The following is a 23,783-nucleotide window of genomic DNA, read 5'->3' on the forward strand; positions in this document are numbered from 1 at the left end:
TACAGCTGCATATGTAGAAGAGGATGGCCTTCTTGGGCACAAATGGGAGGAGAAGCCCTTGGTCTTGTCAAGGCTTGATGCCCCAGTGTAGGGGAAACCAGAACAGGGAGGCAGATAGGCCTAGGTGTTTGGGTGGGTGTGGTAACACCCTCACAGTAGAAGGGGGAGGGGGTTTTATAAGGGGTTTTGTGGAAACCAGGAAAACGGATAACATTTGAAATGTAACAAAAGCCCTCTCTGGGGAAGGGACAGCGGATAAGGTGCTCTGAGCCCCTACTTCCTTGCTGCCTCCCTTTGATCGAGACTGTGGTACATGGTGTCAGCCTGGGACTCTCCATGGGCTGCTGCTGGCACTGGTCCTGGCGTTCATGGCCAAGAGCATGATGAGCAAGGAGCACATGGTTTGTCCTGATTCAGAGCAGGGCGAATGGCCACCAGAGAATAAGCACAGCTTCCTGTACGATCACGAGGTCTTCCTGGGCAAGAAGGACTCCAAGACCTTTGATAGCTAATCCTGAACGAGAGCAGGAGAGGCTGGGGAAAATTGTTGATCCAATCAACAGTGATGAAGGCGGCCTTGTTACTACTGAGGACCTGAAAGTTTGGATCAAACAGGTACAGAAAAGATACATCAACCAAAATGTGGCTAAACTCTGGAAGGATTATGATAGGGACATAGATGAAAAATCTCCTGGGAAGAAGACAAGCAGGCTACCTATGGCTACTACCTGGGAAACCTTGCTGAATTCCAAGATAGCCCTGATCATCACAACTTTAAAAAGTTGCCTCCACGAGATGAGAGGAGGTTTAAGGCCTTGACGGTGACCTGACAGCTACTCAGGACTGGTTCATTGCTTTTCTGCACTAAGAGGATTTAGAACATATGAAGGAGATTGTAGTTCTGGAAACGCTGGAGAATATCAACAAGAACAGGGATGGTTTTGTGGACCAGGATGAGTACATTGTGGACATCTTTTTCTCACGAGGACAATTGCCCTGAGACCGACTGGGTTTTGTCTGGGGAGCAGTTCAATGATTTCCCAGATCTGAACAAGGATGGGAAACTGGATTAGGATGAGATTCACCACTGGATCCTCCCTCAGGACTATGACCAGGCACAGGCTGAGGCCCAGCATCTGGTGTATGAGTCAGATAAGAACAAGGATGAGATGCTGACCAAGGAGGAGATTGTAGACAACTGGACCATGTTTGTGGGAAGCCATGCCACCAATTACAGGGAAGATCTTACCAAAAATCATGATGATCTTTGAAAGAAACTCATCCTCATGTGGCCAACAGTCACATGCTTTCTACGGATATTCTGGTTGATTGCTATATTTGTCAAGTATATAGCAGTTGTGTCCCTAAACAATAAGAAACCTTTCTAAAGCTCAAAAAAATCATACATTGCACCACAAACAATAATAGTAGGAGATTTAAACACGCCACTTTCATCAATGGACAGATCAGGGAAACAGAAATTAAACAGAGACACAGAAAGACTAACAGGTTATGAAACAAATGGATTTAACATATATTTATAGAACACACCACCCTAAAACCAAAGGATATACCTTCTTATCAGCATCTCATGGTACCTTCTCCAAAATTGACCATATAATCGGTCACAAAACAAGCCTCAACAGGTACAGGAAGATAGAAATAATCCCATGCCTCGAATCAAAAAACCACGGACTAAGGCTGCTGATCAATAACAACAAATAGGACAGAAAGCCCACATATACATGGAAGTTGAAGTCAATGACAACTTGGTCATTGGAGACATAAGAAAGAAATTAAAGACTTCTTAGAATTTAATGAAAATGAAGATACAACATACCCAAACTTATGGGACACAATAAAAGCAGCGCTAAGAGGAAAGCTCATAGCTCTGTACGCCTGCAAAAAGAAACAAGAGAGAGCATATGTCAGCAGCTTGACAGCACACCTCAAAGCTCTAGAAAAAATTAAATAAACCCTAGAGGAGTTGAAGGCAGGAAATAATCAAACTCAGGGCTGAAATCAAACAAGAAGAAACAAAACCGAGTATCAAAAGAATCAGCAAACCCAGGAGCTGGTTCTTTGAGAAAATCAACAAGATACATAAACGCTTAGCCATATTAACCAGAGGTCACAGAGAGTGTATCCAAATTAATAAAATCAGAAATAAAAGGGAGACATAACAACAAAATCTGAAGAAATTAAAAAGATCATCAGATCCTACTACAAAACATATATTCAACAAAACTGGAAAATGTGGAGGAAATGGACAATTTTCTATACAGATACCAGGTACCACAGTTAAATCAGGAACAAATAAACCATTGAAACAACCCCATAACTCATAAAGACATAGAAACTGCTATTAAACATCTCCCATCCAAAAAGAGCCCAGGACCAGATGGATTTAGTGCAGAATTCTATCAGACCTTCATAGAAGACTTCATACCATAACTGTCCAAACTATTCCGCAAAATGGAAACAGACAGAGCACTACCAAACTCCCTCTATGAAGCCACAATTACTCTTATACCTAAACCACACAAGGATACAACAAAGATAGAGAAATTCAGACCTATTTGATTTATGAATATTGATCAAAAATGCTCAATAAAATTCTTGCAAACTGAATCCAAGAACACATCCAAACAATCATCCATCATGGTCAAGTAGGCCTCATGGCAAGGATGCAGGGATGGTTTAATATACGGAAGTCCATCAACGAAATTCATCATATAAACAAAGTCAAAACCACATGATCATTTCATTAGATGCTGAGAAATCATTTGACAAAATTCATTACCCTTTCATTAATAAAGTCCTGGAAAGATCAGGAATTGAAGGCCTGAATCTAAATATAGGAAAATGCAAAATACATCAAACCTGTACCTAACATCAAACTAAACTTAGAATATTGAAGGAATCCCACTAAAATCAGGGACTAGACAAGGCTACCCACTCTTTCCCTACTTAAGTACAATATGGTACTTAACGTCCTAGCCATAGCAATCAAACTATAAAGTAGGTCAAAGGGAAAAAATTAGAAGGGATGAAGTCAAAACACTAATATTTGAAGATGATATGATAGTCTACTTAAGCAACACCAAAATTCTACCAGAGAACTACTTAACCTGATCAACAACTTCAGCAAACTGGCCGAGTATAAAATTAACCCAAACAATTCAGTAGCCTTCCTCTACTCAAAGGGTAAACAGGCTGAGAAAGAAATTAGGGAAATGACACCCTTCACAATAGTCCCAAATAATATAAAATAATTGCTGTTACTTGAACCAAGCAAGTAAAAAATCTGTATGACAAGAACTTCAAATCTCTGAAGAAATTGAAGAAGGTCTCAGAAGATGGAAAGATCTCCCATGCTCATAGATTGGCAGGATGAATATGGTAAAAAATGACCATTTTGCCAAAGGCAATCTACAGATTCAATGCCATCACCAACAATATTCCTACTCAATTCTTTATAAAGGTAGAAAGTGCAATTTGCCGTCATTTGGTATAACATAAAACCCAGGACAGCAAAACTATACTCAACAATAAAAGACCTTCTGGGGGAATCACCATCTCTGACCTCAAGCAGTATTACAGAGCAATAGTGTGTATGGTATTGGCATACAGACAGGCAGATCAGTGGACATAATTGAAGACACAGAAAAGAACCCACACACCTATGGTCATTTGATCTTTGACAAAGGAGTTAAAACATCCAATGGCAGAAAGATAGTATTTTTAACAAATGGTGCTGATTCAACTGGAGGTCAACATGTAGAAGAATGCAAGTTGACCCATTCTTATTGCCCTGTACAAAGCTTAAGTCCAAGTGGATCAAGGACCTCCACATCAAACCAGATACACTAAAAGTAATGGATAAAAAGTAGGGAAGAGTCTCGAAGACATGAGCACTAAGGAAAATTTCCTGAACAGAATACCAGTGGCTTATGCTTTAAGATTGAGAATCGACAAATGGGACCTCATAAAACTGAAAAGCTTCTGTAAGGCAAAGGACAGTGTCATTAGGACAAAAAGGCAACCCACAGATTGGGAAAAAATCTTTACCAATCCTGCATCTGATGGAGGGCTTATATCCAAAGTATACACAAAACAGAAGAAGTTAGAGTACAGAGAGCCAAACACCCCTGTTAATAAATGGGGTTCACAGCTAAAGAAAACATTCTCAGCTGAGGAATATAGAATAGCTGAAAAGCACCTAAAGAAATGCTCAATATCCTTAGTCATCAGGGAAATGCAAATCAAAACAACCCTAAGAATCCACCTCACACCAGTCAGGATGTCTAAGATCAAAAACTCAGGTGACAACAGATGCTGGCGAGGATGTGGAGAAAGAGGAACACTCGTCCATTGTTCCTGGGATGGCCAACTGGTACAAGAACTCTGGAAATCAGTCTGAACGTTCCTGTAAAATTGGAAATTGCACTACCTGAGCACACAGCTATACCTGTCCTGGGCATATACCCAAAAGATACTCCCTCATACAACAACACATATAATCCACGATGTTCATAGCAGCCTTATTCATAATAGCCAGAAGCTGGAATGAACCCAGATGCCCTTCAACAGAGGAATTTATTCTAAAAATGTGGTATATATACACAATGGAGTACCACTCAGCTATCAAAAACAATGACAACGTTCAATTCATAGGCAAATGGAAAGAACTAGAAAATATCATCCACAGTGAGGTAATCCTATCACAGAAAAACACACTTGGTATGCTGTTGGGAGCGATGGCCTTGAAGCCCTCCACTATTGATGTTATTATTATGGTGAGCATTAAGTATGACTGGGTTCATGGAAAATCCCCAGCCAGCTGCAGAAGACTAATACAAATGTTGTGGTCAAGATGAATAATCATATGATAACGTGTGACGTTAAGATACCCAATGTCATGACCTGTAACCTTTCTGATAAACCAACATCCTGCTGACTAATAGATATGACAAACCCGTGACCTTTCTGACAACCTGTCAACACCAGCCAATTCTCTAACCACAGGAATATTGTGTCCTTAGCGTGGGTAAATGTTTCTTACTTCCCCCCTCTCTCTGTTACCCTTTTTATGGTACAAAATCAGCCTTGGGGAAAAATAAAAGTGTCGCCTTGATTAGACTCTTGTCTTGGAGTTCTTCGTCACATCTCTTGTCCCCCATTCTCTTCCAGGTACTCAGCACCCCTCATTGACAGTATGCACTCATTGATAAGTGGATATTGACCAAAATCTCGAATTACCCAAGATGCAATCTACAGATCTCAGGAAACTCAAGAAGAAGGATGACCAAAGTGCAGATGCTCCCACTCCTTCTTAAAATGGGGAACAAAAATATCCATAGGAGGGGATATGGAGGCCAAATCTAAAGCAGAGACTGAAGGAACAGCCATTCAGAGTCTGCCCCACATGTGGCCCATATATATATATACAGCCACCAAAACTAGGTAAGATTGATAAAGCTAAAAAGTGCTTACTGAAAGGGACAGAATATGCATCTCCCCTGAGAGACACATCCAGAGCATGTCAAATAAAGAGGTCAGTGCTAGCAGTAAACTACTGAACTGATAACAAGACGCCCTTTATGGGAATTAGAAGAAGGATTCAAAGAGCTGAAGGGCTTGCAACCCCATAAGAACAGCAATGCCAACCAAATAAACCACTAGCAAAAGACTATACATGGACTGACCCAGGGGTCCAACTGCATATGTAGGAGAGAATATCCTCGTTGGGGCACCTGTGGAAGGGGAAGCCCTTGTTCTTAACAAGGTTGGACCCTGAGTGCAGGGAAATGTCCAGGAAGTGGTTTCTAAGTGGCATGGATTTGGGGACCATACATATGGGAGAGGTCACGGCAGGAGGGCTTATGGACCAAAAGCTGGGAAAGAGAATAACGTTTGAATAAAACATATATATCTAGTAAAAAAACTGAAATTTAAAAAATGATACTGATACCAAAAATAATCAAAAAATGTGAATAAGAAAGAAATTTTAGGTTTTGGAAAAAGATGAATGCCAGGTATTTAAAAAACTGTATGACCATGGTAAACACTTTAATATACTTGAGAAATTTTTTACATGTTAATGAACTGCATTTTTTTTAAATAGTGAATGGAAATCCAGTCCCTTCCTGGCTGTGAGGCTAGGTATCCAGATGTAGTGGAATTCATTATTTGTTGAGTCCTGAACCTTTGAGTCTGCTTCTAAGTCAGCTTATGCCAAGGAAACTAGGCCAGGGTGATATCTAAGCCATTGACCAAACTATCTGGACTAACAATTACATGTGAAATTCCACCTTGTTTAAATGGGAGGAGAGGAATAAAAGATACCTTTAAGGATTTAAAAAAGATGAAATGTACCCAAAAAAATCCAATAAAAAAGTTTAAAATAAAAATAACTTAGGAAATACAAAATACTGGGGTGCCATTCCACAATCATGATGTGTTTCTTCTGTGATAGCTTATAGGTTAATTTACTTCTCTATAACTGTTTTCTTATTTCAAAGTAAGTTATGGCATCATCTGTGGAGTGGATGGTGAGAACAAAAGCTTTGCCTAACTTGAACAATCGATCCCTCCTGAGCATGTGCTTAACATTCTAAGCACAGGGAAATTTCCTGAGGGGATTAAAGAACAAAATCCAAACATAAAACAGGAACAACAACGATTTGAAAACATTCTGCACGCTGGGTATGAAGGCATGTTACAACTTTAATCAGCTTTGTAGGTATTTCTAATAAACACACAAGAAACAAAAATCCTATCACAGTCCTAGCAGTTGCATCCAACAAAGAGAGAGCTGTGAGGTAGTGCCTGCTACTTCTTTCCCCAGATATTCCTGGGCCTCAGGCCTGCACCCAGTGAGTTGGACCAAGAGCAGCCAGGTTGAAATTCCTGCTGCCATGGCAGGATTCTGCAGGAACATTTCCCTTTGACAACAAGGAACCTGTGTGGAGGAGACCTCTTGGTGAGTCCTCAAGGACTCTACATGTCCTATTCTACAGGGAGAAGCCCTGCCAGGTCTTTGGCAAGGCCAGCCATTTGTATGGGGAAGTCTCTGGTCCTGTGGCAGAGAATGAGGAATGGCAGAAAGAATGGCAGCTCCACTGAGAGCAAAGGCTACCCCTTCTAGGCCTATGACCTCCTAATTAATTTATCTTTCACCCGATGCCCTATTCACATTTTCTTAATCTCATACAACTGTGATCTTGATGAGCAGCTGGGCTCTTGTTTTCTTAATCAGTTCTTTGTTGTAACAGACCTTTTTAACTTACTCCAGCCCCTGAGACTTATTCATACCTTCTGTACGCAGTAGGACCCTTGGTGGGACTGTAATCTCGAAAATAGAAGGTTCGGTAATCCAAAAGATTGGACTCCAGTTTACCTCAGGCCAGGAAAGAAGTCAGCCACCATTAGTAAAAGAGCAAGGGAAAAATTACATAGGAAAAAGAAGTGGCTTAATCAGTAGAAAAGATCCTCAACTTCTAAGGCCTGCACATCTGCACCCCTCTCTTCTGAGCTTTGTATAGTGATGTTGTATAACTCCAGATGGTAGTAAAAGGCAGAGTTCTTCCCAGCAAGGTCAGACATGATTTTCACTCTTACATCTCTGAGGTGGGCTGGCATTATAGCACACATTCATGTTGAATTATTATAACACCTGTGATAAGAAGACAGAATCCATATATCACAATGCCAAATAGACTCCCTCCTGAACGTATGGACCCATTAAAATTGAGGTTCAACCTGAACTCAGACCATTCCACTCCCTTCTCGTCCTCCGGATTCTTATGTTTGCTACAAGTAAAAGATCATGTTGTAGTCCCCAATATTCTCGTGCCTAGACTTGTCTATTCACGGAGAAGGATATTGGAGAAGTGATGGTTATGTAGTTACAATGTAGTAACACAAGGTCCAGGTTGACATTTGCTCACTGATGTCCAATTTAATTGTCTTGTTATATTTGAGAAAGGGAGGATGTCCTACATAATATATAAAACAGACAGAAATTTATTGTTTTATATATGCCCTGTAGTTGATCCCTATGTTCCCAAGGAAAAGGAGTTTTTATTGCAAAAAAATAGGATTATAGACCATTGATTTTGTAACATACATGGATATGTAAATGGAAACAATGTCGGCTTTCAAGGACTGCACAGTAAGCAAATATTTCCAGGTTTTATACACTCAGAGGTATAGAAGAAATATATTGGCCTCCAGAAAAAAGGAAAAGCTTAGGAATGGAAATGTGTGTCACATGCATTGTCTCAAGTAGTTGATTTACTTTTAAGAAAACTCTCCCTCCTCCTTGGTCCCTAGAGATTTGGGTGCTAAGAAAAATCTGTTCTCCAATTCAGGGTTGTAAGAAACCCTCTGCAGCAAAAGCAATGTTGACTTCTAATGAAGCAGAGAGACATATCTAGCTTTGAAATAGAGGTTGCCAAATGGTATTCCCTGTGACACATGGGAGACTGGAGGAAAGGGTCCCCACAGAAATTCATCAGTGTGGGGAGAGCTGGTTAGTAGGTAGGCCATAGAATTTTCCAGTGACATCACCAGTAAGCCGTTCACTGGACACTCTATTGTATCTAAGAGATCCCTAGAATCTTCTGTGATGTCACCAGTGTTGTGGTGACACCAACTGCCTTTGGGATATTACTTCAGTTCCCTTTGCGTTCACAAGCAGGCATGTTTCGCCAGCTGCTCAGGCTATTTCGGAAGAAAAGTGTTGATCAAGGAGAGACCGCACCAGGTCAGAGGGAAGCTGACCCCCTCTCTAGTGAAACAGGAAGGAGGAAATCATTCTGGGGAAGGCTTGGTGAGTCGTGGGCAGAGTTGGGGAGCATCCTTAAGGAGGTAGGTTTGAGATGTGCCTTCTAAGACTAGGCCTTACAAGCAGGAGCCTTGGGATTTTTCAAAGGCAAACCAAGAGTCAGGAGTTCCTGATCTTTAATTTGAGAGAAAGCCATAAAGTTGTAAGACTTCAGTGTCTTTTCTTGAAGCTTTTTAACTATGAGTGTCAATGATTGGCAGGAGGAGGCACTGTGAGATTAACAATGTGACCATCCATGTTTGGGAGTTGAAGCACTTCATCCTCTAGATTACTGTAGGTTACATAAATCTCTGATGGCGAGAACAAGGAAGGATGCACCCCTAGTCATGAATTGAGTTCTCAGACACTTTGGGCTGGACCACACTTGGTTAGAGCTTGATGGTGCTAAACATTATGAAGTCATTATGAACTCCAGGATTATCTGCACCACATCTGATACAACAATGTCACAGATGTTTATGTCTCAGTCATATTATAACTTTCAGTGCCGCTGGTTGTTTAATAGTGAGTGTGGCACGTGTATGGCTTTAGAGGTTGGGAACAGGGACATAGCTTAAGAATCAACCTTTAAGAAAGCTTTTCTGCTCTTTCAGGGATTCACCCAGTCTCTACCATTTCCCCTTCCTCAACCTCCTTTTCGGATTCAGAATGATCTATTCTGCCCATTGGTTCAAATATGCAAATTCACTTGGGTTTATCTGTCTACAGGTTTTGGTAGGAAGGCATCATCCCAAAATGTCATCAGTAAGCAAGAGGAGTGTCTAAAGGAACTGGAGGAACTCAAATTTGAAATCCAGAAGTGTCAATTCGAGAGGGATGAACTTTATCAAATCCTGGATCTTTATATCTATGATGAGTGGGACCACAGGTAGTCATTATGCCCAGTAACCTGTTCACTGTCTTGTGCTCTCTCTCTGCTACCTCAAGATTTACTCATAGCACGAGAGAGTTTCACCTCTCATCCTGGATTTTAAGGAGATTTGGCAGGCATTTGCTTGTGAGATGAGCTAGGTGCTGTGTGTTTAGGGTCAACCTCTTTTGTACTTGACCCTGAGCCTCTTGGATTAGCATTGGTTCTGTCAACAGCTAGAATGACCTTGTCACACTTGCTGCAACTGTGTGTGTGAATGAAATGCCTGCACGTCATCACTCTTTCCTCTGAATTTGTTCATTATACACTGATTCTATGGCACCTCCATGGATGTAGTTGGCATTCTAAATGTGTTTGGATATGGGTTGGTGTGTATATATGTGGCAGTATTTGTTGGTGGTTTACTCTGGATCAGGACGTCTGGGACCTTTGATTGGGTCTGAGGATTTGTTTGATCAACAGTTTGCAGGTCATGATAGTGATGAGTACATGGAGGCCCACGTTGATCAACACAGCACTTTGCTCCTTCTGTATACCTTGGTGGCACACAGGACTCTCCTGAGGGGAGGAGGTGCTATAAATCCTCTTCCCTGTCAAACATAGTTATGCCCTCTGGGAATTCATGTAACGATAGAAACCAAGGATTGAGTATACCTGCTTTCAAAACAAGAGAAATGTCATCACAGCTTTCTCTTCGGCCCAAAGCTGTGGCACAGACTGGAGGAATCTTCTTCCTGAACTAGTCAATTCCATCATGCTCACCTGGCCAGCTCTTGAAGGTCAGGTCCCTCCAACTGGTACCGTGACTCTGTTGTCCTGTGCCCAGGATAATAAACTTAACCAGTACAAATACTTTGAAGGAGCAAGTATGTGGAACATACTGAGTTTAAGTAATAGAGAGAACAGTCTGATTTTACCTAATTTGTTTCACCTGCTTTGATCTTTAGTTTTTTTATTTTTTTAACTATCCAGGGATTGTTTATTGTGACCTAGAAATGGTCACTGTGGTCTTGACAGTTGTTATTCCCAAACAGGGAGCTCTCAGGCTCTGCCCCCTCCTATATAGTGAGTCTTTGCAGAACCATATCTCTCAGGATTCCAAGGAGTCCTTATTTCAAAACAAATGTTTGCTTATTTACATAGAAATATTTTCTGTGGATTGAGTCTCACTGTTGGGTTTTGGTCTGGTTTTTGAGTTTGCCATTTTCTTCCCTTCCACCATTACTTGAATTTGAAATTTTTTATTATATATTTTTATTTACATTTCACCTAATTCTGAAATCGTGAGTTCAAAACATTATTTGTTCCTTTGGCCATGACCTAACCCAGGCTGCATGTCGAATTGCCAGTCCTTCAATCTGAACATGAGATGAGAATGATGGCTATGCAAATGATGACCAACTCAATAAGTGATGCCATGGAGAGGTACAAGGAGCTCATACAAGTGAACAGTTCCTACCGGTGAGTCGCTGACAGAGATGAGAACCCAGCACTAGGCAGGGAATGCTTCTGTCCTGTATGACTTTGAACAAAAGTCAGGGCTCTGGTTCTGTAGTGTCTGACTCTTAACAAGAAGGCTGCCTCCTGGCAAGGGTCTTAGATTTGTAGCTCTTAGACTCAGTTGTCGTACATGTGAGGGGTGTAGAAGACCCTCCAATTGTTATTTTCCCAGTTAAAGTTCCTCTAGATAGAAAAGGTTTGCACCATGATGGGAATAGCAATCAACTCTGAATCTCTAGGACTCTGACAGGAGATTTAAAGATCTGTGATCCATGAGAAACACACGGAAAGAGTCTATAGCTATTGGGTCTTCAACTCCCCCTCAGAGGGGCTTTCCCCACAACGTGAAGATGGTTTCACCATACCATGGACATACGAGCTCCCTTATGGACCATCTCTTCTTCCTTGATTTATATAAACCGTTTTAGTGTCAGGATTTTCAGAAGTACTTTGATTCATGTGGAATGTGGATTCTGGATTTGACCTCCTCTAATTGGTGCTAACCTGCATAGTGTGGCTCTATTCTGGGGATTTCTGAGGATGAGGACCCTTGAAGGGATGATTGTACTTGCAGGAGTGACAGGCAAATAGAAGCTGGCTGGGTTTTACCATTTTTTGTTTGTGGTTCAGCATCAGGCACTCCCAGCTCCTGTGTGAACAAGCTCAATTGAAGAACAATATACAGATTTTGCTGAATGAGAAGAGAGAACTGCTGGTGGAGCAGGCTGAACTGCCAGCATCCTCTGTGGAGACAAAGAGGCTCTGTGAAGAGGCCGGAATGAACATCTGTGCCCCCAGTGCCACGCAACAGCAGGTAGGGTTAGGCCTCAGGGTCAGGTTGTCCTCAGGTCTTACCATAAACATAGACAAACCAATGTAACTGTCTATTGACTGATCCATGTCCTGACCTAGGTCTCATCCAAGTGTACATTCATGTGATTGTTTACAAGGCTTTCTGTGGAGATAGCCCCTTTTCAAGAAACTGCATGTTTCGAAAGCAAATGCTCCTGCTCTTCGAGAATCTGCACTTCATTAAGGGAGATACGTTGATCACACAGCAGAGCACTACATGCCATTATGTATGGAGGGTGCTATGTGGGAGCCCCTCTTTAGACTAGAGCAGGGCTTGGAGGGATGAAGCAAAAGCCCAGAGCCCATTTTCTTTACAGGGATGGTGTGAGACTCAGGAAGTAAGTAGTTTTCAAGGAGGAGAGCCTGGTGGAAATGCCAAAGAAATGGTTCTCATTGTCATTTGTGGTGGCTTTTGTTCTTCCTCCCCTCATGTCCCTGTATATGAAGATGGTGACTTCATGCTTCATAGATCTTGGGTAACTACAGAGCCTGTGTATCAGCATGTCAGTCCTGTCTTATTTGAGTGCTCCTGGAGACTTAGTCCTTTAAGCTTAAGTCTCTCAACAAACATGAAGCTTCCTGTTTTGTGCTGGCCAGCAGTCTTTGCATCATTCGTCCAGTTCCAAGATGAGCCCCCTCTCTTATTTGTCTCAACACATACTTAAACCATTCAGCTATTTTAAAAATAAGGATTAGATTTCTTCACTTTACCTGAACAGAGTTATCCCCCGGGAAGATTCTGGATTGTCTTATTGGCTTCACCATGATATTGCATGGAATCCTAGAGTGCAACCCTCTGCTGACATTGCTTTGCTGACTATATCATGGGCACTGCATTCCTTCAGGATAGATACCCTCTCAATATTGTACAGAGTGCTGCATTTCAGAAAATTCACTGTATGTTATTTATTTAGCCTTTTTCTGACTGACATTGAGGTTGTTTTAATATCACAGGAACTCTAATGTGATGAAATGTTCCTGGGAACTGACCATGAGTCACTGTCTTCTCTGATGCTTCCAAAGTCTTCTATGAAGGAAACAGGGTAGTTTTAGTGAGGGGCCTATGATGAGTCAGCATAGAGCTTGATGGAGTCTTTTCCTAGAAATCTCTCTTGGGGATTTGATGATGTGTTGTTTAGGCTATCTGTTCAGAACATGTAACTTACTTGTTGGACCAGCAAGAATCTGCATAGAAAGGTTTCCTGAAGTGGAAATGAGTACAGGCCAGGGCAGCATATCTTGCTTGTGTCTAAGAGACTTGTACACAGCATTGTTCCCACTAATTCCTCACTCAACAGGAAATGTGCTGCATAAGAGCAAAGTTTTCATTTGTGCATGCAAGTGTGTATCTGTGTGTCTGTGTTTGTGTGTGTGTTTGTGTGTGTGTGTGTGTGTGGTGTGTGTGTGTGTGTGTGTGTGTGGTGTGTGTGTGGGTATATGTGTGTGTGTGTTTTTGCAGTAGTGAACGTATGTTTCCCTCTATTTCCAAGTTTCATGAGAAAAGTACTCTAAGCATACACTTTACATCCATGAAACATGAAATAGAGCTGCCCAGTCATTTGGCATCTCCATCTAGCTCTGTACAGCAAAAGGACACTTAAATTACTAATTTATTGTTTCCAAAAATTTCAGAATGAATTATCTTGTGAAGTCTGGGGGAGGAGTGGAAATATGTTCAAGTGAGTCATGTTTCACAGGGGTAACAAATGATACAGGCCTAGAGCTTGCAGGTCCCTTTTTGTTATGGTGTAGAAGCAGGACAATAAAATCCTTTAGAAATGCAACCCCCAAAAAGAGGACACAAAAACACCTGTAAAGTTAGATTTTCAAGTGATTAGGGGCAAAACTACTGATCTGCATTGAAATCCTTTGGAGCACATCAAAGGAATGGAGTACTGGGAGGTAAGGGCAAGGCTTCTCTAGAAAAATTCATGAGTTTATTCTGCTTCTCTGTTCTTTGTGAATTGTGAAAGCCCACTGGAAGGTTATGTCACTCACTGTGTCTTCTCCAAGGTTGCTTTCCACATTGCCTGCTACCATTTCTTTCGAGCTACCTTGGCACACTACAACTTCCCCTGGGAGTTTGGCTTGGATTTTATTCATTGAGAATTTGAGTTGCTTGGAATTGTATCGTCATCCAGAAAAAGTCCCATAGCTATGCTGTGGTGCAAGAACAGGGCAGTTTCAGGAACCCCTTTAGGTGCACAGATAATCCAAAGCGCTCCTCTATGTTATCTGTGTAGCATTCTGCAAGTGCTGTCGATCAACATCATTTTCTCTCAGTTAATTTCAGCCTCAATTGGTTAGGAGAAATGATGAGCTTCAAATGGGTCTGACAGTGTAAGAACAGGTAGCCCTATGAGAAGCCATGTTCAGAAAGTGGAACAGAAGTTTTAGTTAACCCAGTGATTCCACAACAAGGAGTAGGTATTGCCATTGCAACTAGGGAGCATCAATGTTGTAGTGGTCCCAGAGTAACCTTGAAGGAGAATCTATCCAGACGTCCATCAGCCAACGAGTAAAAGTGTACCATAGGGTGGAGCCCTTCCATAGATTCTGATTCAGTGTGAGATAACCCATGCAAGCTTTTACTTACTTATTCAAATTATCTGTGGAACAATCACATTACGGGGAGAAAATTTGTTGATTTGGATCCTGGTTATGGAGATTTCCTAGGATTCTACTTTGGGCATGAAGTCACTCAGGCTATGGTAAAGACAGCTCCGATTAGGAGAAGTTGCACACTTTGGGGAAAGTCTGAAAGAGTGAACAAGAACAACAGTCTAGTCCACCACCAATATATGATCCTTTGCTGAGCAACAAGACAGCTCTACACAGCCTTTGGGACTTGCTAAGCCGGATTGTTAATGGGGAAAGAACCCTGAGTCTATGACGGTTTATGGGAGGACAGCACATCACTGACTGAGCTGTCTATAGGCTCTGGCCACTATGTACATATCCCACTCAACATTTGTTTTTATGCCTCCAGCGAATCCTGGGGAATCTTTACATTAAGCATTAATGTTCAGGTAGGAACATAGGCTGGAAGAGGCCATTTGAATATCCTTCCCTATATAAATATCCTTTTTGGATGGATGACCACCCCACCTGGATTTCAGCCTCAGGCAGTTAAAGAGCTACTCAGAGTATTGTTCTGGTACAGTTCATGTGAATTTTGCCCATGAAACAATATATATATGATCCTCTGGATTTCTTGCTATGTTCTATTCCTTTCTTCCTGTGATCTCTCCGGAAAGATCTGAGGACATTTTCTCTTCTGTCCTCTCACAAACTGCCTTGCACTAGCCATAGACTTACAGGGGTGCTGTTCTGTTTCTACATCACAATCACCTTTAATGTCCATGTGTACGCTGGGAAGATTTGCATGGAGCACATTCTCAGTGATTACAAGATCTGTGCGGTGAGCATGAATTTGAAGTGAGATGGCTTCTCTGTGTATTTGCAGATACAGTGGTTACAAATGGAAACTGGACGGGTTCCTTCAGTGCTGACATAATCAGAAATTTCACCTCAATTCTGGGCATGTTCTCCAGAAGGAATCCACATGGTATTCTAGGTTGCTCATACCTCTCTTGAACTCAGATTCAGACATAGCTACAATGTTATTATTCAATGCCATATACCTGGACCAGTGGGAAAAATGCTCATTTTTCTCTTAATCCCAGTACAGTGCATAGTCCACAGTTCAAATTCTAGCAGTTTGAAAGGTGAGATATAAATCCAAGCGCAGGTACTCTAGGACACTTGGGGATGCAGGGACTGACCTCAGCTGACAGGTCATGCTGGATTATCCAACTGAATAGAGCTGATGTAAGAGGGAGAGCTGAATTGACAACCGCTCACTAAATCTTTATTCCCTTGCTCTGCTAGGTCTGAAATTCTCCAGCAGAAACTCGAACATGACACAGTCCAGGACAAGATCTCCCTTGGAGAGAAGAACTACAGGAGGAGAACTAAGTGTGCAGAGCAAATACACCACTATAACATCTCATCTGTAATGGCCATAGCAATTGTGGACTGCATTTTCCTCCTTTAGTTTGATTTCTTTGGATTGAATACGTTGTATTTTCACCTTGCCACTCTCCAGCAAGTGTGCACTTTCTGAGGGACTCAGAGAAGTGCTGATGCACATCAATCAAGAGCTGCTGTTCATCCAGAAAGACCGTGCACGTGTAAATTTGTACTTGTCCTGATGGGTCACCCAGAATAGTTTCATGGAGATCAGTTCACAATATTGGAAAGACTTTGTGACAAAGTGTGTAATATCATTTACACTCAGTGTTGGATGGCTTTTTCCTTAATACCCCCACTCCAACAAAACAGACCTACTTCCACTCCTCTTGAAAAGATTATTACCATCACTAACTGCTTGTCTACTATGTCTCCAAGGCAAGCCACAGGCTATAAGTCTATTCTGCAAAAGGAGCAGCAAAAAATGCTTAGTGCAATTCCTCTATTTAAAGTTTGGTTAATTTTTAATTGTTTTGGTTATTTGGTTTTCCTTCTATTCATTTGAAGATTTGTTAGTTATCTATTGTTGTTTTGTTCATTTGCTTTTCTATTTTGATAAGGATATAGACTGTATATATTGACTACCTGCATCTGGTTACTATCCAGTAAATTGGATGTATTCTGGTGAATAAAGGGGTAATCTCAAACCTTTCACTCTTAAGAACCTTCTTTATTGATCATTAGTGTCAACATCTGAAGTCCCACAGCTATCAGGGAGGGATGGATCTCTGCTTTCTCATGGGGACTGGGCATCAAATCACTTCCCAGTCAGACTGAGATTCACAGGCATTTATACAGTCACTGTGCACTGTGTTTCCAACTCTGAATTTCAACTTCATCATGCATACATTACCCACTGTGTATGCTTGCTGTCAAATATATAGTTACCTCTAAATTATACTCTGTCGATGAGAGTTTTGACCAAATTAATAGGATAAACATTAATTTTTCTGTAATACCTCCCAGGACATATAAATATGGTATAAGGGAGTTTAAAGCCATCGGGAACCCTGCACCCAAATCCTGGGGCAGAAAATGCTGAAGACCCTGGAATGCAGATAATCCTGAGACCACAGGAAAGAAAGCCACTTCTGACCAGCTCTTCCCACATCTCTGGCCCAATATTAATCTGCATGGTGCCTCTGGAAACAGGAATAGAGGAGCAGTCAGTGGCAGGAACCTGCTTGGTTCAGCCTAGGCCCAGAACCTACGTGGGCCCCAAGCATATTTGAAGAAAACCAGAGGCATACAATTCTCTGTTTCCTGACTGTGGCTTTTTTTGATTCGAAGCTCAAAATACCATTTTGTTGTTGTTGATTTTTAGTTGGATATTTTTCATTTCGAATTCAAATGTTATTCCTTCCTTGTTTTCCAGAAATAAGTCCGAATACCATCGCCCTCCACCTCTGCTTTAAAAGTATTCCCTTCACCAGCCATCCACTTTCCCAGCCTAGGCAGGACCAAGGGCTGCTCATTCCATTTGTGCCCAAGAAGACCATCCTCTGATACACATGCAGATGGAGCCATGGCATAGTCCCTGTATAGTGGTTGGGTACTGGTTTAGTCTCTGGGAACTCTGCTTGGCAGCCATGGTTGTTCTTATGGGGTTGCAAGTCCCTTCAGCTCTTTCAATCTCTCTGTAATTCCTCCAACTGAGGTCCAGTTCTCAGTTCAATGGTTCGCTGCTAGCATTCACCGCTGTATTTGACATGATCTGGCTGTGCCTCTCAGGAGACATCTATATCCAGTTCCTATCAGCCTGCACTTCTTAGCTTCATCCACCTTATCTAGTTTGAAGGCTGTATATGTATAGGCCACATGTGGGGTAGACTCTGAATGGCCATTCCTCTAGGCTCTGTTTTAAACTTTGCATCCCTATCCCTTCAATAGGGATTCTTCTTCTCCTTTAAAGGAAGGAGTGAAGAATCAGCATTTTGGTCATCCTTCCTGAGTTTCATTTGGTCTGTGAATCTTGGAGAATTTGAGCATTTGGGCTAATATCCACTTATCAATGAGTGTATACCATGTGTGTGTTTCTGTGATTGGGTTAACTCATTCAGGATGATATGTTTTAGTTCATTCTCTTTGCCTATGAATTTCGTGAAGTCATTGTTTTTGATATCTCTGTAGTACTCCATTGTGTAGATGTACCACACTTTCTGTTTCCATTCCTCTGTTGAAGGGCATCTGGGATCTTTTCATTTTCTGACTATTATAAATAAGGCGGCTATGAACATGGTGGAGCATGTGCCCTGTTGTATGTTGGAGCATCTTTTGGGTATATGTGCAAGAGAGGTATAGCTGGGTCCTCCGCTAGTGCAATGTCTAATTTTCTGAGGAACCTCTAGACTGATATCCAGAATGGTTGTACCAGTCTGCAATCTCACCAACAATGGAGGATTGTTCCTCTTTCTCACATCCGTGCAAGCGTCTTCTATAGCCTGAGTGTTTGATCTTAGCCATTCTGAGTGGTGTGAGGTGGAATCTCAGGGTTGTTTTGATTTGCATTTCCCACATAACTAAAGATGTTGAACATTTCTTTTGGTGCTTCTCAGCCACTCCATATTCCTCAGCTATGAATTCTTTGTTTAGCTCTGAACTGCAATTTTTAATAGGGTTATTAGTCTCCCTGCAGTCCAACTTCATGAGTTTTGTATATTTTGGATATTAGCCCTCTATCAGTTGTAGGATTAGTAAAGGTCTTTTCCCAATCTGTTGGTTGCTGGTTTGTCCTAACCACAGTGTCCTTTGCCTTGCAGAAGCTTTGTAGCTTTATGAGGTCCCATTTGTCTATTCTTGATCTTAGAGCAAGAGCCATTCGTGTTTTGTTCAGGAAATTTTTTCCAGTGTCCTTGTGTTCAAGATTCTTCCCCGCTTTTGCTTCTATTAGTTTGAGTGATCTGGTTTGATATAGAGGTCCTTGATCCACCTGGACTTAAGCTTTACACAGGGCAATAAGAAGAGGATGATTTGTACTCCTCCATATGCTGACCTCCATTTGAACCAGCACCCTTTGCTAAAAATGCTGTCCTTTTTCCACTGGATGCTTTTGTCTCCTTTGTCAAAAATCAAGGGACCATAGGTGTGCTGGTTCATTTCTGGGTCTGCAGTTCTATTCCACTGGTCTATCTTCCTGTCTCTGTACCAATACCATACAGTTTTATCACTAATGCTCTGTAAACTGCTTGAGTTCAGGGATGGTGATTCCCAGGGAAGTCCTTTTATTGTTGAGGATTGTTTTAGCTATCCTGCATTACTTGTTATTCCAAATGAATTTGCAAATTGTTCTGTCTAACCCTATGAAGAACTGGAATCGAATTTTGATGGAGAGTGCATTGCAACTGTAGGTCACTTTGGGAAAATGGCCATTTTTACTATCTTCATACTGCCAAGCCATGAACATGGGAGATCTTTGCATTTTCTGAGATCTTCTTCAATTTCTTTCTTCAGATCATGAAGTTCTTGTCATACAGATCTTTCACTTGTTTGATAAAAGTCACACTGAGGTATTTTTATATGATTTGGGACTATTATGAAAGGTGTCATTTCCCTAATTTCTTTCTCAGCTTGTTTATCTTTTGTGTAGAGGAAGGCTACTGATTTGTTTGAGTTAATTTTATACCCAGCCACTTTGCTGAAGTTGTTCATCAGGCTTAGGAGTTCTCTGTTGTAACTTTTGGGGTGTCCCATGTATAATACCCTATCCTCTGCAACAGTGATATTTTGACTTCTTCCTTTCCAATCTGAATCCTTTTGACCTCCCTTTGTTGTCTGAGTTCTGGCTAATGCTGGGGACAACATACAATGGAGACATCGCAGTAGCCCGCAGTAGCTTTTTGTAAAAACTGGTTGTTTCCATTTCTCCAAACCTTAGCCCTGGACAACGGCTTTATAGATTTCATTTGTGTGTGACTGCCTATCAGTTGGCCTTGGTTTGCACAATTATTGTATTATATCTGACTTTTCTACTTCTTTCTCCTTCTGCTCTGGTGAATTCTGTGAAACTAGATGTTCTTTGATGTTATGATTCTTAGACAATTGGAAATTGATGCATAGGGGCACAGCACAGCACAGCCCTAGTGGCCCAGGTGCATACTGTGTATTCTCATCTTGGAAAAAATGTAATAACTGCAGAATTGTAGTTCTAGATTAGGGTTTTACTTGCAAAGACAGCTTGAAGAAAATAAGAGAAAATGAATTAGAGCCAACATTGGGACCCTAAGAAAGGAAAAAGTTATTGAAGTTAGGAAGTAAGTTTTACATAATATTATAGACTAGTTAAGGAAGTATAGAATATATAAAATAATATACTAGTAAACTAAGTCTAACTATTGGACCCCTTATGAGAGTCATTGAGTGCAAGGAACAGAACGCTAGTGGAATTAGTGTGCTAAGGGTTACCTTGATTCTTTCTGGCCGCTGCCTGGCAGTTTTGCCTATGTCATTTATCATTAGAGTGTCACAGGAAAATGCAATTAGCTGATCTCGGAGCTTTGGACTCTGAAGTATAAAAGTAAAGAGTTAAAGTTTAAATCATGATAAGTTTACAATTATTATTATTATATTGGCCACAGGCCTGGGTATAGGGCAAGCCTGAAACTTTGGAGAACAGTTGTAATTCTTAGTTCTTGGTGAGATGTAGTCATTCTTTGCATTTGATTTGGCAATGATTATAAAATCTCTTTTTTCTACCCGCTTTTGGATTATTAATAAAGGACTGGGGCAAGAGAAAGGGTACAGAACATGTGAAGAGTAAATGAGAGAGAGCATGAGGGAGTGAATGAGAGAGTAAATGACAGAGCAAATGTAAGAACAAATGTGAGAGCGAATGAGAGAGCATGAGAAGAGCATGTGAAGAGTGAGTGGAGTGAGAATGTGAAGAGTGAATGAGGGAGCTAATGAGAGAGCGATTCTGAGAACAAATGTGAGAGCCAGGGAGAGAGCATGAGGAGAGCATGTGAGAATGAGTGAGGAGAGAATGTGAGGTGTGTATGAAGATTGTGTGTGTGCATGAGAGGAGAGTGCATGTGCTGTGTGTGAGATATGTATGAGGTGTCTATGAAGACTGTGTGTGTGAGTGACAGGAGAGTGCATGTGGTGTGTGTGAGATATGTGTGAGGTGTGTGTGAAGATTGTGTGTGTGAGTGACAGGAGAGTGCATGTGGTGTGTGTGAGATATGTGTGAGGTGTGTATGAAGATTATGTGTGTGTACGTGACAGGAGAGTGCATGTGCTGTGTGTGAGATATGTGTGAGGTGTGTGTGAAGATTATGTGTGTGTGCGTGACAGGTGAGTGCATGTGGTGTGTGTGAGATATGTACGAGGTGTGTATGAAGAGTGTGTGTGAGAATGCAAGGGTAATGAACAGATGTGTACATGATTGTGGGAGTTTGAGAAAAGAAAACTGCAATAAAAAAACCGGAGTGCACAAAAGAATACAGCATGTGTGCAGCCTCAAGCTGAGAGAGAGAGAGAGAGAGAGAGAGAGAGAGAGAGAGAGAGAGAGAGAGAGACAATGACTTTAAGCCTTGAAGTTGCCTATCAGTTTGTACCCAAAGAGGAGTCTGTGGATATGTATTATGTGCCTTCCAGATAACCCTGCTTCCAGGTGAGAACTCTGATCCTGTGCGAGGGCCAGGAAAGGCTGACAGAATGGCTGCTCCCCTGAGGGCAAAGGATAAAACTTTTAGGTCTATGACCTAATTTATCTTTTCACCTGAAGACTTACTATTCAAATTTTCTTACTGGGATAAAACTATGATCCTGGTGAGCGTCTTGTCTCTTGGATGCTCAATCAGTTCTTTGTTGTCACAGACTGTTTGAGCTTACTCCAGTCACTGGGACTTATTCACATCTTCAATTTTCCTGAACTTTTCAGATTTCTAACATTTGTGGCAAACTGCGTGGCAAAAGCAATGAATGTTGAGCACTTCCCTGGGGTCCAGTGCATATGGAGCTATGGGTGTATGGATATGGTAAGTCCCTAGGAGTTACTCTAAGAATGTAGGACTGAGCTCTTAAGACCCCTGCCTGACCTCACTTCACTTTGCCACCTTTGTGGGCTTCTACACTTCTGCTCTGAGAAGAACTGAAAACTAAGGGAATAGATGTGTAGCCTCCCATTACCTTTGTTATTGTTAGGATATTAGTAGGAGAGGTTTGATTGAAATATACTCTCAAAAATATTAACAAAACCATTGCCTCTTGTGTACCATCTGGATGAAGGACCAAGTTCACAGACATTTCTTCACAAACTTCCGAAAGCCAGCAAATTGGAGCATGAAGAAAGCCAAGTCCAAGGCATTCAAATCCAGCATCCTCACCAATGCCCCCAGGAAAGGCTTTGGTTAAAGAAGGGAGGTACTGAGACAGTTGGCCCTCATACACTCAGAGAAGACTGTGCCAGGAGAATTGGGGAAGGATTGTGGGAGAGTAATTAAGTATCAGTAGTCAGTGAGCAGAACGTAAAGTGAAAAAGAAAAAATATATAAATAGAAATAAAACAAAGTTCTTTAACAAAATGGGATACAATGTATTGCTGAACTAACTCTACTGTATTTACATTTGCACATGCTTTAACAGATAGAGAGACTAGATGTGATAAAGTAGGATGCCCTTGTCATTTACATATATTATGTATACAAGATAAATGAGGTGGAGAACATGCAGTTCAAAGATCCATTCTTCCCTCACATCTATGTGGCTCTGCTTCCCTTTATCAGGACTGTGGAGGCCTCTGCTCATCCAGGTCTCAGGGCTCAACCAAAATGCAGTCCCCTATGATCTCTGACCAAGTGCCCTTGTGTTCACAACAGAACTCTGCCTCAGGCTGCAGAGGCACTGAAGGGCCAGCCTTCACCTTCAAGGTGCAACCACTCATTCAGTCTTTCCATGCTCTCAGTTACACAACTGGAGGTTTCAACAGAGGCCTTTCATCTCAATAACAGAAGCTTACCTAACCCAAAACAATGGGAAGCCATCCTACACTCCTGATTGCCTGCTTACCTGAGACCAAACTACATAGCTCTCTTCTTTATGCCTGTTTTCCTGATTTGAAAGTAAATAATGTGATCATCTGTGGTGTTGGTGGTAAGAATAAAATTCTTAACATGAATAATAGGACCATGCAGAGCACAGGCTTCACATTCTAGGTAGAGAGTGAAGAGGTAGAGGGAATTACCAAAGAAAACAATAAGAATCCTAACAACAATTACAGAAATAATGAAATGAAATAAAACAAAAACAAAAGCAAAAACAAAAATACCTTGTGGATGCTGGTATTAAAGGCATGTATTAATTCTGACCAGCTTTGTAGGAATTTCCAATAAAAAACAAACAAACAAACAAACAAACAAACAGCCTTATTACACTTGCAGCAAGTGCAGGAGAGAAAGCTGGGAGACATCCTCTGCTGCTGCCCCCATGCTGTGATTCTGCAGCAACAACTTCCTTGGGAATAGGAACCTGTATGCAGTGGGATCCCTTGCTGGGCCTATCATCTCAAAAAGAGGGGCTTCCCTAATCCAAACCTTAGAATCCAGTTGACTTCAGGCCAGGAATGAAGTCAACCATCATTAGTGAAAGAGCAAGGGAAAAATTACACAGGAAAAAATATGTGCCTTATTCAGAAAAGATCCTCAACTTCTAAGGCCTCCACAATCTCCACCCCTCTCTTCT

General features: G+C 41.4%; 1 protein-coding gene and 1 pseudogene across 1 annotated transcript; both read left to right on the forward strand.

The window, feature by feature from the left end:
- The first annotated feature begins 281 nt into the window (after nt 1–281).
- On the forward strand, nt 282–6,452 carry LOC134480457 (reticulocalbin-1-like; annotated as a pseudogene).
- An 882-nt stretch (nt 6,453–7,334) lies between these two features.
- On the forward strand, nt 7,335–16,753 carry LOC134480525 (uncharacterized). The gene is made up of 5 exons (XM_063268045.1): nt 7,335–8,836; nt 9,560–9,719; nt 11,052–11,183; nt 11,853–12,036; nt 15,966–16,753. The coding sequence occupies exons 1-5, from the start codon at nt 8,707–8,709 to the stop codon at nt 15,969–15,971; spliced, it is 612 nt and encodes a 203-aa protein (XP_063124115.1). The 5' UTR covers nt 7,335–8,706; the 3' UTR covers nt 15,972–16,753.
- The last annotated feature ends 7,030 nt before the right edge of the window (nt 16,754–23,783 follow it).

This window comes from Rattus norvegicus, chromosome 9 (assembly GCF_036323735.1).
Source record: "Rattus norvegicus strain BN/NHsdMcwi chromosome 9, GRCr8, whole genome shotgun sequence".
NCBI classification, from domain to species: Eukaryota; Metazoa; Chordata; class Mammalia; order Rodentia; family Muridae; genus Rattus; species Rattus norvegicus.